This window comes from Bos indicus x Bos taurus, chromosome 11, assembly GCF_003369695.1.
Source record: "Bos indicus x Bos taurus breed Angus x Brahman F1 hybrid chromosome 11, Bos_hybrid_MaternalHap_v2.0, whole genome shotgun sequence".
In the NCBI taxonomy this organism is placed as follows: Eukaryota; Metazoa; Chordata; class Mammalia; order Artiodactyla; family Bovidae; genus Bos; species Bos indicus x Bos taurus.
Window position 1 is genome coordinate 14,573,814 of NC_040086.1, and position 13,960 is coordinate 14,587,773.

General features: G+C 39.5%; 1 protein-coding gene across 3 annotated transcripts in view; it reads right to left on the minus strand.

Annotated features, from left to right (window-relative positions):
- Positions 1 to 13,960, minus strand: part of MEMO1 (mediator of cell motility 1) — a 122,120-nt gene that overhangs the window by 107,403 nt on the left and 757 nt on the right. For all 3 annotated transcript variants that reach the window (XR_003513297.1, XM_027554956.1, XM_027554955.1), the window contains one exon: positions 13,883 to 13,960. Coding sequence is in view for 2 of the 3 variants with exons in the window: in XM_027554956.1 (XP_027410757.1) it covers positions 13,883 to 13,943 (61 nt within the window). In the remaining variant the exon portion in view is untranslated. The remainder of the gene's footprint in view (positions 1 to 13,882) is intronic.

Sequence of the window (13,960 nt, forward strand, 5' to 3'; positions counted from 1 at the left end):
ATTGGGAACTCAAGAATCCGATAAAGGGAAGCAGAATATGGGATACACAAAAAGGTACCAGAATGAGACTTCTCAATGAATTATCTTTAATCTTTAAAACATACAAAATGTATTTTAAAACTTTTAATTTATAGTCTAATTTAAAGAACATAATCCTAAAGCCAGTATTAAACCATAATTCAAATGCCTTTTCAATTTCTAGGTTGCTCAGAAAACAAAAAAGTTTAACCTTTTTTTCCCCTCTCTGAAGCAAAACAGTATCACTAGCAACTATCAATAAATACTTATGCCAGAAAAATAAGTATCTGATTTCTCAAATGAAAAGGGAATTTTTTTAAACCTATAAATTAATCCATCACCTAAAAGAAATAGTAATGAATAAAGTAATTATTAAAAAAATACTGGGAGTTCCCTGGTGATCTAGTGGTTAGGATTCAGGACTTTTCACTGCCATGGTTCCACTTCAACCCCTGGTCAGGGAACTGAGATTCCACAAGTTGCACAGTGTGGAAAAGAAAGGAAGAAAGAAAGAGAAATATTCAGGTGAAACCATGAAATCAGCAGTTATTTTAATTCTTTTATACTTCAAAGATGTCGCTGATAGAATTAAAAGCAAAATTAGATACTGCACAAGAAAAAAAGAATCAGTGAACTTGGAAGATAAAGCAAAAGAAATTATCCAAAGTAAGCAGAGAGAAAAAAAAAGAATTCTCAGTGAACTGTGGTTCAGTATTAAGCTATCTAACATACTTTTGTTTGGAGTCTAGAAAACAAAGGAAGTGAAAAAGAAAAACATCTGAGATGATAATGATGACTGTTTTTCCAAATTTGCTGCAAACTACAGCCCACACATCTTGAGAAACCTGACAAATCCGAAACAGGACTAAATTCAAAGAAAATTATTCAAAGGCACATGATAATGGACTAGCAGGAAAATGGTAATAACTTTTTAAAATCTTAAAGTAACCAGATGAAAAAAAGACACCCTGAACTCAGAGGAACAAATATTTTAAAATCACAGAATTCTCAGAATCTGTGCAAGCCAAAATACAACAGAACATTTATAAAATGCTAAAAGAAGTGATGTCAACATATTTACTGAATTCAACACCTACCAAACTACCTTTCAAAAACAGAGTCAAAAAAAAGCTATAGAAATCAGGGACTTCCCTGGTGGTCCAGCAGCTAAGATTCTGTGCTCCCAATGTAGGGGGCCTAGGTTCAATCCCTGGTCAGAAAATTAGATTACACGTGCCAGAACTAAGACACTCTGCAGCCAAATAATTACAAAAAAAAAAAGCTACAGAAATCAAAACAGTATGGTTGTGCATATTCCCTGGTGGTCCACTGGTTAGAAACCCACACTTTCATTGCCAAGGGTGCAGGTTCGATCCCTGGTTGGAAAACTAAGATCCTACAAGTCGTGAGGCAGTCAAAAAAAAAAACACAAATAAATACAATAGAAGATTATGGTAGTGACATAGGACAAACAGAAAGACCAATGGAACAGAACTAAGAATCCAGAAATAAACCCAAAAATCTATGAACTATTGATTTGAATTTTTAATGGATAAAGAATAATCTCTTCAACAAACGGTTTTGAGACAGCTAGACTATCCACAAGCAAAAGAATGAAGTTGATCTTAACCCACTCCATTTACAAAACTTGTATCAAAATGGATCAATAACCTAAATGTTAAAACTAAAACTCTCAGAATACAAAGGCAAATCTTCATAACCTTGGATTTGCCAATGGTTTTCTAGATATAATATCAAAGCATGAGTAAAAAGAAAAAAAAAAGACAATACTAAATTTGGCAAAATTAAAAACTGTACATGAAAGAATATTATCAAGAAAGTAAAAAGACGATCTGTAGGATGGGAGAAAATCCTAGCAAATCATACATCTGATAAAGGATTTCTTTCCAGAATATTACAGATATTACAAACTCTTATAGATCAACAACAACAACAAAAAAAGCAAACAACCCAATTCAAAAATGGGCAAAGGACCTGAAAAGATACTTCTCCAAAAATGATTACAGATGGCCAATAAGCACATGAAAAGGTGTTTAACATAATTAGTCATTAGAAAAATACAAATCAAAACCATAATGATACAAACTAAGTCTTCAGGATGGCTATTATCAAAAAAAAAGGAAACTAACAAGTGTTGTCAAGGTTGTGAAAAAAAATGGAAACCCCACACACTGCTGAAAAAAATGTAAAATGGTGCAACTGCTGTGGAAATCAGCTTGGTGTTTTCTCAAAAAGTTAAAACACAGCATTACTATAAAGTGAAGTTGCCCAGTCATGTCTGACTCTTTGTGACCCTACGGACTGTAGCCTACCAGGCTCCTCTGTCCATGGGATTTTCCATGAGTCCTGGAGTGGGTTGCCATTTCCTTCTCCAGGGGATCTTCCTGACCCAGGTATTGAACTATATTACCCAGCAATTCTACTTCTAGATAGATATAAAAAATAACTAAAAGCAAGACTCAAGCAGATACTTGTACAACAACATTCACAACAGTGTCACTCACAAAAGTCAACCGGCAGAAATAACCGAAATGTCTGTCAACAGATAAATGAACAAGTAAACTATGGTATATCATATAATGGGTAGTACTCAGCTTTAAAAAGAATTCTAACATGCTACAACATAAATGAACTCTGAAAACATGCCAAGTTAAATAAATCAGACATAAAAGGACAAATATTGTATGAATTCACTTAATTAAATGCACCAAGGATAAGCAAAATCATAGATAAAGAAAAAAGACTGGTTGCCAAGGCTGAAGGAAGGAGTCAACAGGGAGTTAACTGCTTAATGCGTACAAACCTCCAGTTGGGAAAGATGAAAACATTCTAGAAATGGATGCTGGAGATGGTTGTAAATAACACAAATGTACTGATGTCAGAAAAGTATACACTTAGAAATTGGTAAAATAGTAAATTTTGTTACATATATTCTACCACAATTTTTTTAAGTGTCTTTGTACACTTGGGGCCTTGCCAGATAGTTTATGCCAACAATGTGACTTACTGTGAACTCCTATTTTTGTTCTCCTGCTAACCTGGGCCACATTGTATCATATGACCTCTGCAGGACACAGGAGGCTGGAGACTGAGTAGCTAGTCACAAAAGTGCCCCATGCCTACAGACTGACCCTCAATAAAAACCTGGGTACCAAGGCCCGGCTGAGCTTCCCTGGTTGGCGATATTTCATGCTTGCTGTCACGCATCACTGAGAGGACAACTGGACTCTCACACCTGGTTCCTCCTGGACTCCACTATATGTACACTTCCTCATTTTAATCTGTATTCTTTCTCTGTAATAAACCCCATCTGTAAGTATAACAGTTTTGATCCTTCTAACGAATCATCAAACCTAAAGGTGGTCTTGGTGACCCTTGACACACATGGAAAAGCATATACCATGTAAATATTAACCACAAGGAAGCTGGATTGGCTTCATTAATACAAAACAAGGAACAACTCAAAGTAAGAAATATTACCAGACAGAAAGGAACAGATACTGTGATGCTCAATTCACCAAGAAAGTGTAACTCCTAACAGGTGTATCAAAAAACAGAGATTCAAAAAACTTGAAACAACAAATCAACAAAATTAAAAAAAAAAAAAAAAAATAGACAAATCCAGAATTACAGTTGGAATTTTAATATTCCTCTCAGGAATGGACAGACAAAAAAGGAAAATCAATAGGAATGTTAGAAGATTTAAATACAACAACCCAACCTAACCTAATTAATATTTAGAGCGCATTCTACCCCACATCTACAGAAAACATACATTATTTTCAAACAAACACAGAACACTCACCAAGACAGACCATGTAATGAGCCATAAAACAAGTCCATTGTTAGATGTCTGAGCCCAAGGGAGAAAAACAGATGCATCATTTCCTAAACTTATCTGACCATAAACCCTTTCTGCAAAGGCATCTCCAAGGACCACTGTTTCCCAGAACACTTTGGGAAAACCTATTCCATTCATTTTCAATGTCTCCCCCTAAGTCTCCTCTTAACTGTGACTAATAAGAGAGTCAATAAATAACACCCTTTCCTTGACTACCAAGCCAGGATTAGTTAACACTTTGTTGTTAACTACTTTGTTAGTTAACAACCTTGCTGTTCAGCAGCTCAGTCGTGTCCGACTCTTTGCAGCCCCATGGACTGCTGCTTGCCAGGTTTCCCTGTCCCTCACTATTTCCTGGAATTTGCTCAAACTCGTGTCCATAGAGTGGGTAATGCCATCCAACCATCTCATCCTCTGTCGTCCCCTTCTCTTCCTGCCCTCAATCTTTCCCAGCACCAGGGTCTTTTCCAATGAGTCGGCTCTTCACGTCAGGTGGCCAGAGTATTGGAGTTTCAGCTTCAGCATCAGTCCTTCTAATGAATATTCAGGGATGATTTCCTTTAGGGATGACTGATTTGATCTCCTTGCAGTCCAAGGGACTCGCAAGAATCTTCTCCAGCACCACAGTTTGAAGGCATCAATTCTTCCGCGCTCAGCCTTTTTTACTGTCCAGCTTTCACATCCATACATGAAGACGTCATAAAGTATATGCAAAAGTCCTAAGGCAGGTATAAGCTTGACATATTTGGGGAACAAGAAGGGGGCCTGAATGGCTGGAATAGCATAAGGTAAACAACAAGCAATATGAGATAAAATGAGAAAGCTGAGCAGAGGTCAAAGCATGTAAAACCTTCTAAGCCTTGGCAAGGATTTTTAAGTATGATTTTAAATATTAATATGATAGGATTTTTAGAAAAGAATATTATCTTACTTACATTTTTAAAAGATCTCTCAGGCTGTTGTGTAAAGAATAGAATGGGAACTAGGCAACCAGTTAGGAAGCTCTGGGAGCAGGGTAAGAGATGGCTAAGACCAGAGTCGCTTAAACCACATTAAATGTGCTTATCTAAGAAAAAAACTATATAAATTGTGTTGAGATGCCTTAAAGCACTTTCCCTACTTGGCTTCCAGCACATCTTCTCCTCACCAGAAGCTTCATCTATCTTACTTACATGATAACCCTCACCTCCCCAACCTCTTCAAGTGCGAAGTGTTCTAAGGCTCACTCACAAACCTCTTTTTTTCTGGCCACTTTGATTCCTACAGTGATCTCATCCAGACACTTGGCTTCAAATATATTATCTGCATGCATGCTCACATGCTCAGTCGTGCTCAACTCTTTGCAACCCCATGGACTGTAGCCGGCCAGACTCCTCTGTCTATGAAACTTTCCAGGCAAGAATACTAGAGTGGGTTGCCATTTCCTCCTCAACAGGATCTTCTCAACCCAGGGACTGAACCCATGTTCCCGCCATCTCCTGCATTAGTAGGCGAATTCTTTACTGCTAAGCCACCCAACATGATGATAATTCCCAACCTTATATCTCCACCCTAGGCATCTCCCCTAAACTCCAGACTCACATATTCACTTAACTATAAAGCAAACATCTCAAACTTAATAGACCAAAATTAAGCTTCTTACCTTCCCCCTCCAAACCTGTTTCTCTTCCTTATCTCAGATAACAGCAACTCCATTATTGCAATCTCAGGGATAAAACTTAGAGCTATCCATGACTCTTCTCTGCCTCTCATATCTAACTTTGAGTATGTTAGCAAATGCTTTAGACTCTACCATCAAAATATATCCAATAATCAACCACTTCTTATTCACCTTCACAGCTATTACTCAATCCATCACCATCTGTAAGATGGAGTGCTACTTTCCTCTTAACTGTTGGTGCAGCCCTTGCCACTGCTTTCACCACACCCAACTCTAGTCTACTGCTAACATAGCAGTCAAGCTGTTCAAGTAAGTCTAAATTCGATCCTGTCAGAACTTTCCAATGGTCATCTCACTCAAGTCCTCACACTGCCTTCCAGACCTAATGTCGTCTGACCACAACACCTTTGTGCCTCTGCCCCAGCTATTTTATTTTCCTCTTAACTTCATATCAAACCACCTCATGTCACTTCATTCTAGTTGCAATGACCTTCTTGCATTCCTCAAATACTCCAGGCCTGCTCTAGCCACAGTACCTTTGAACTTGCTGTACCCCTGACCTGAAATTATATAGAATGCAAGCCTTGTTCTTTCACCTACTTCTTCACTCAAATGTAGGTCCAGTGAAGTCAACCCTTTCCTTGCCATTTAAAATTCCTCCCATTCCTTAACATCCTCATGTGTCAGCTCTGCTTTATTTGCTTTGTAACTCTCCAAAGCACTTTCCTCTATCTAACGTACTTTATGTTTTACTTACCTTATTTATAGCCTGTCTCCAACTAGAATATAAACTCTATAACGATTCTGTCTGTTTCATCTTCTATGCACCTGTCCCTAGAGTAGTACCTTTCAGACGGAACTGAGTCTGTCCAATACTGACAAATATATTAAATGAAGCCTGTACAGAAGTGTCAAGTTTTGTTAGGCCCAAATTCAAAGCTAGATTTGATTAATCCTTGATTAATTAAATTCTACCAATGCTTCCATCAGTTTTTATACCATATCAATAATACTCAATATTTCATAAATGTTTTTAATCATGTTTTATTATTTTATAATATATTTACCTGACAATTATAGAGGTGCTTACTGATTCCAAATAGCTCAACTTCTTACTTACTCTGGCATTACTATAATTAGAAAGAATACTAGGCTTCAGCTACAAGTCCTAGGTTCAAATTCTAGCTCTACCACTTAACAGTAGATGACTCAGGCAACTTAGTCTCCTTCAAGTCTTAGTTTCTCATGAATAAAATAGCAAAGACCTGCCCAGCCTACCTGTCCTACACCTAATCATAAGATTATTGTGAAAATAAAAAATGAATGAGACAATGCTTTACAAACCATAAATGAAACATAAGTGCCAGTTAAATACAAATATTGTAGTATGGAAAAAACCTGACTGGAACAGAATCTCAGTGTTTGGGAAAGCATACTTCCTCACCCCTAGTTTCAGAGTCAGACTGGCTCTTCCACTTACTTACTACACCTTAAACAACTTAAACAAGTTGCTCAAACTCTCTGAGTCATGGTTTCCACATCCATAAATGCAGATAATACCAAACTTGTAGCAGCCTTTTGAAGATTAGAGGTTACATACACATATATGTAAATGCAACTACAGAACACATTTAACAAATGACATCTTTGTTTGGTGTCTTGATTTTCTTCAAAATGGACAAAACCCCAAAAGTAGATAACATAAACTACACTACGGAGGTGAGGGAGATTTCTGACTTGGAAACCGCACGTGAAAGGACAAGCGAGAAAGTGAGAGGGAGGCAATTAAGCAATGCTCTCAGCAGTCTACCTAAGGAACGTGTGCTTTCTCGTCTTTCTCCAAGATAAAATTATAAGAGGAAGCACAAAGAAAGACCATCATACAGAAAAACCATATTAATAATCTAAAAAGTTCATTCCAAAACTAAATACTATATAGTATTTTCTCTTCAAAGAATGTGTGTTCCTCACACACCAAGATATATTTTGACACTCTAGAACTCAAGATACAAGCAATAAAAAAAGGTTGTGGTTTTCCAACGATAGAACCAATATAATTCTATTAAATATATTCATGAAATACGACAGAAAGAATTAGAACTTAAAAAAGCAAACTGCTATTAAGATATATCAAACAAACATTTCAAGAATGCTTTATGAAATCATTAGACTCTGATATATTTCCTTACTTCTATGACACGAGTGATTATAAGCTATAACAACAAATTTCCAGGGGGGGAAATACTCCCACATTATATACACACTTAAGATATAAAATATACCAATCTCAGAAAACATTAAAATGTAATACATCCCTCAGAGATGTTGAAAATGTTCTATTTCTTGAGCTGGGGATAGTTACAGAGTATGTTATATTTCTGGATATTCATCAAAGTGTACCACCCATTTTGCACACTCATTTATAATTTTTCTATATGTACATTTCAAAATAAATCTATGTAACCTACCAAAACCATATAGATACAACTATCAAGCAAATGAATTACTAATCCTACTATGAAAGGTGAAAAGAAAGCTTTTAAAAGAAAACATAGGAAAGTTAATCTCATGACACTAAGGTAGGTAGAGATTTCATAAATGGAAACAAAACAACACTAACCAATTGTTAACCAGACTTCTTTAAAATGAAGAACTTTTGAGTCACCAAGACACCAAGATCCTGAAAAAGCTACAGAGCAGAAGATATCTGCAATACTCCTATCTAAAAAGACTATATCCAAAATACATAAAGAACTACATCAATATGGAAAAAGTAAATACTCTAGTAGAAAAAGGGCAAAAGACTTAACAGACATTTCACAAAAGCAGAAGTTCAAATGGTTAATAAAAAAAGATGCTCAATTTCAACGAAATTGGAAATCAGGAAAATAAAAACTACAATCAATGTCACTACACACCCTCCCAGAAATAACCAAAAATAAAAAGACTGACAATACCAAGTGTTGGCAAAGATGTGGAACAACTGGAACTGTCTCACACACTGCTGGAGGGAGTATAAGTTTATGAAACCACTTGGCAGAACTTCAGCAAAATCTACTAAAAATGAATATATCATAGCCATAACTATGACCTAATAATTCCACTTAAGGTACATACCCAACAAAAATGCATATATGTGTTCATCAGGAAATAAGAGTACAAAAATTTTCAAAGCGGCAAAACTGTAAATAAATTTCCATCAACAGTAGAATGGAAAAACTGTGGTTTAGTCATAGAATAGAATCAGTTTAGTTCAGTCGCTCAGTCGTGTCCGACTCTTTGTGACCCCATTAATCGCAGCACGCCAGGCCTCCCTGTCCATCACCAACTTCCAGAGTCTACCCAAACTCATGTCCATCGAGTCGGTGATGCCATCCAGCCATCTCATCCTCTGCCGTCCCCTTCTCCTCCTGCCCCCAATCCCTCCCAGCATCAGAGTCTTTTCCAATGAGTCAACTCTTCGCATGAGGTGGCCAAAGTATTGGAGTTTCAGCTTTAGCATCAGTCCTTCCAATGAACACCCAGGACTGATCACCTTTAGAATAGACTGGTTGGACCTCCTTGCAGTCCAAGGGACTCTCAAGAGTCTTCTCCAACACCACAGTTCAAAAGCATCAATTCTTCGGTGCTCAGCTTATAGTTCAGTCGGTAAAGACTTTGCCTGCAGTGCACGAGACCTGGGTTCAATTTCTGGGTTGGGAAGATCCCCTGGAGAAGGAAATGGCAACCCACTCCAGTAATCTTGCCTGGAGAATCCCATGGACGAGGAGCCTGGCAGGCTACAGTCCAGGGGGTTGCAAGAGTCGGACACAACTTAGCGACTAACCCCCCAAACATTAGAATAGAATACAATAATAAACAAACCACAGTAAAACATGAATTAATCTCAAACATAATGTTGAGCAAAAGAAGGTCAAACAAGATATACTACATGATTCCTTTTATACAGAGTTCAAAAACAGACAAAACTTAACTATGGTGTTAGAATACAAGGAATACAGTGAAGTTGAGAATTCCAGTACTGACATTTGCTGAGCTGGCTGCTACTTACAATAATATCCCTATTTTGTGAAACTTCAACTAGCTGTACACTTTTCTCTATGTATGTCATATTTCTTTAAAAACTTATATTAAATACAGTCCCCCCAACTAGTGAATGAAGATTTCTAATCCTTTTCTACCAGGATTCTTCACCTACAGCATGCTCAGAGACTTAACTAGCAATGGTCCTATATGACGCCCAATGCTCTTATGGATTCAGACATCAGTATCTTTGTCCGAATCTCCTATATGCCAAGTACTTTAACGTTCACTTGTTCAAATACTTACTGCATATCTACTAAGTTATACAAAACCAGTGTTGAGAACTTAAGGTATAAAAAAAATTAGTAGCAAATGATCCCTGGCTTCTAGTTCATACTCTTATAAAAGACCACACACATGGGTAACCAGGTAAATGTATAGAGATACACACAGGATATTATGGGAACACAAAGGAACATCAACAACAGACAGTGGGAGGAAAGGCATCAAGGGAGGCTTCTAGGAGGTGTTAACACCTGAATCCTTAAAACATTAGAAGTTATCCTGGCGAAGTGCATTCCAACAGAGGAAACAGCTTGAATAAAAACACGGTGATAAGAAACAGCATAGTGTATTTAAAGAAACAATGAACAGCTGTTAGACATTGCTTAAGAGTAGTAAAAGGGAGAACTAGGATGGGACTGGGGGAAGTGGCAAGAGATAGAAAGATGCCAAGTCATGAAAGGACTTATCCAACAGGCAAGATGGGCCAGTGAGGTTTATGCAAAGAAATTATGTGGTCAGAGAGATTATCCAGGGAGCAATGCAGAGCACAGACTTAAGAGGAATCAAGCTGGCAGAAAGAACTGCAGTTAGGAGAGAGTTATAACTGTCCAGATAGAAGATAAGAGCCTGAAACAATGAAATGAAAGATACAACACACCCAGAAACAAAGACAGAGTACAGTCATTATGCTGCTGGTCTAGAAGTCACATTGGGAACCACTAACGTACACTATGTGTCAACGATTTTTTTCTGTAGGCCAAGAAATAGTAAAAACTTTAGGCTTTACAAGCCACATACAGTGGCTTGGTTTGGGTTCAGGATGGGGAACACATGTATACCTGTGGTGGATTCATTTTGATGTTTGGCAAAACTAATACAATTATGTAAAGTTTAAAAATAAAATAAAATTAAAACCAAAAAAAAAAAAAAAAATGAAAAACTATACTTCACTAGTGGACTTAACAAAAAAAAAAAAAGGTCAGGCTGGATTTGGACCGCAGGCAATGTGAGTTCACTTTGCTGATCCCTGCTGTGCACCCGTAAAGAAGTGAGGATTAACCGTCCTGTGAGATTAATTTTCCTAAAATGTTTCTTGTGTATCAGTGCCCCACTCAGAAACTTCTGCACTGGTCCTGACTGCCCACTGCATAAGTCAAATCCCTATGAATGCGAAGGCATCTACACCCTAGCTTCAACCAGGTCCTTGAACCACACCCTTTTGAGAACCTTCCATTCTTATTATACTGACCTACTTATACTCACCCGCCTCTGTATCTTTGTGGTGTTCCCCAATGTACTTTCCCCTTTCCAAAGCTACGCAAATACCCTTCCTTCGAAGCATAATTCAAATCTTTTGAAGTGATTCCACCCTCCTCCTAGCACCTAGAAGCACTGCTTCAATTTATCTGATATTTACTTGCTGTCCTGAGTTACTACTTACTTCAAATTATCTTCCTGGAAGGCAGGGAATACTTGATACTTCTATCAAGGGATCTAGCATATAGCTAGATGAAGATGTGTGTTATAAAACATATATGTATGCACACACTTTTTTTTTCTGAACTAGCTATATAAATGAAGCATATTTTATTTCTCTCTTTTATCAGTAATTGAACACTTCAATTTTACAGACACAATCATTTAAATGCTGTAGCAACTACAGAATGACAATCCAACAGCATATGTCTCCTATTATATGTTTTTAGGGTTAGTTTAAGGGAACAACAATAACACAAGTAAAATTTTTCCAATGGTCAATGTTACCAATCTAGGTACACTGGGGTCTAGGGTCACTAGATTAAATCAAAATTTACTTACATATCTTTTTACTCATTTTTAAAACATGAAATCAGCTTTTAAAACTAAATTGCTTTAAATTCACCCTTAATTATTACTTAAGTCACACACACACACACACACACACACACACACACACACAAGCCACACGTGGTCTGAATTTTTTTTTAACAATAAACTTCTCCAGGACAACTCACATTACCAAAATGACACTGACTTCATTCAGAATTTAGAGAAATAAGAATATAGTTAAAAAAAAATTTTAAGTTGTCCATTTTAGTTCACTATTGATAGTTTTAAAAACACAATGTCTTGAGCTAAAGAATTCTTAACATTGAGAAGATTACTGAAGAAGTCTTTTCAAGTCTGAAGTGTGAACTATGCCTCATTTTACTATGAAAAGAATGTTCAAGAACCTATAAAAATTGCTCCGGAATCATTTGCCCACAGTTCAATGCAAACTACAAAAGAAGTTTAAAACACTTTTGAAAGGTATAGAAGACAAATTAACCAAAAGATGGTCATGAAAGTGAAAACTGAGACTCTGTAACGCTTCAGAACACACTGAAGAAAAAATGTCTAGTGACTTACAACCCTGAAAAGACTATTATTCATTGATAAATTTAATAGTAATAGTGCATTGACTGGAAGACAAACCCAGGAACCAGTGTCTCCCATTCCTGTTCTGCCACTGGTCTGTACAGAATCTTGGGCACATCTGCATAAACTGAACAAGAAAAGCTGAGCTAACATTCTAGGTTGTGAGACCTGATGAAATATTTATGAAGTACTTTGGGACCATGAGGGAAGCCACTGTAACCATGAAAAGTCATCTGCTTAATGCAAAACTATAGCTACCTGTTAGGCCTGCAAATCCTTTGTGTCTTCTTAACACAGGAAATCTTCAGTGAGTCAGTAAAGTGCATGCATTTAATGAGAGAGCTTAGCAACCTCAGAGAAATGAATTATCTTGCAAAGCTTTGTCTTCTCACAAACCATGTCACTGTCCAACCCATCCATTTGCAAAGTAAAACATGATCTGACTCACATTAAAGAGTTGGGTCTAGTTATTGATAAGCCAATACCAAATGACTGAAAATTCAGGAATCACAGTGGAACTTTGTCACTTAACAGAAATGTGACTCCAGAAAGTAATCCCCCCAAACAGTCGTTCCAACCAGAGCTTTATTAAAGGGAAAGTCCCTACACTGTCTTACATAAAGAGCTCTAAAATGTTTTTGGACAGTGTCGACAGAAGATTAAATTCACTCAAAACCTGACCCACCGCGTTCATTATTTCCAGCACCTGCTCGGTGTTGAGGCTTGAGAGGCCGCTCAGGAAAAGTGCTGATGCCATCTCCAGCTGCCCCTTTCGTGAATGACAGTAACAATGAAAACACTGACAAAAGAGCTGGGAGGCCACCCCATGCCCCTGCTTAACAGTACTCCTACCCTACCCCCAACGGGCTGAGCTGCGAATCCCAGAAAAGGGCCTCCTCTCCCAGATCTCCCAAGCCCAGATCTTGCCTCCGGTCTGACAAGTGAAAAAGTACTACCCTTCACTCCTCTCAAGACAGCAGAGCACCTGAAGAGGTGAGGGGGGAATGCGGCCTCCAGTTCTCAACTGTCGGGGGGGCGGGGGGTGGAGAGGGCGAAGGCTGCCTGGCAGGAGGCGGGCGAGCAGAGCCCGGGTGCACCCGGGAGGCTGAGAACTCCCCGGGTCCCGCGGGCGCCCTTCGGGCAGGAGAGGAGAGGAGACGGGAGGGGAGGGAAGGGGAGAGGAGGAAGGCGCGTCCCTCCCGCGGCCGGAGGGTCGCGCGGAGGAAGCGGGACTCGGGCGCCGGGTGAACAGTCCTCCCCAGGGTGGCTGCGGCCGGCCACCCGCTTCCCGGGAGCTGGAGGAGGCGACGAGGAGGCTCGGTCGGAGCACATTCTTTGCCCAAGCCGGGTCCCGAGGGAAGGCGCAGGCTGCCGAGGAGGCAACTCTCTCTCTCATCCAACTCCGGGCAGAGCGTGAGGGTGGCCGGCCCGGGGCTGCCCGGCACGATGCCGCCCGGGTGGGGGAGGCGGCGAGGCCGGCCTCCGGCCCGCTCCCTCCCCACGCGGTTCGCGGCGGGCGACCGTCCGCGCCCTCGTCCCTCCCGCCGCCGCGCGGGGCCGGGCCGCCGACCTCGGCCGGCCGGGCGCCGGGCCAGGCGGCGGCAGCGGCGGGCGGGCCGGCCGGCCTGGGGCCCTACCTGAGGCTGTGTACCAGCTCCCGGCGTGACTGGCTTCCCGGCAGACCACTCGGTTGGACATCTTGGTGCCTGTGCCGC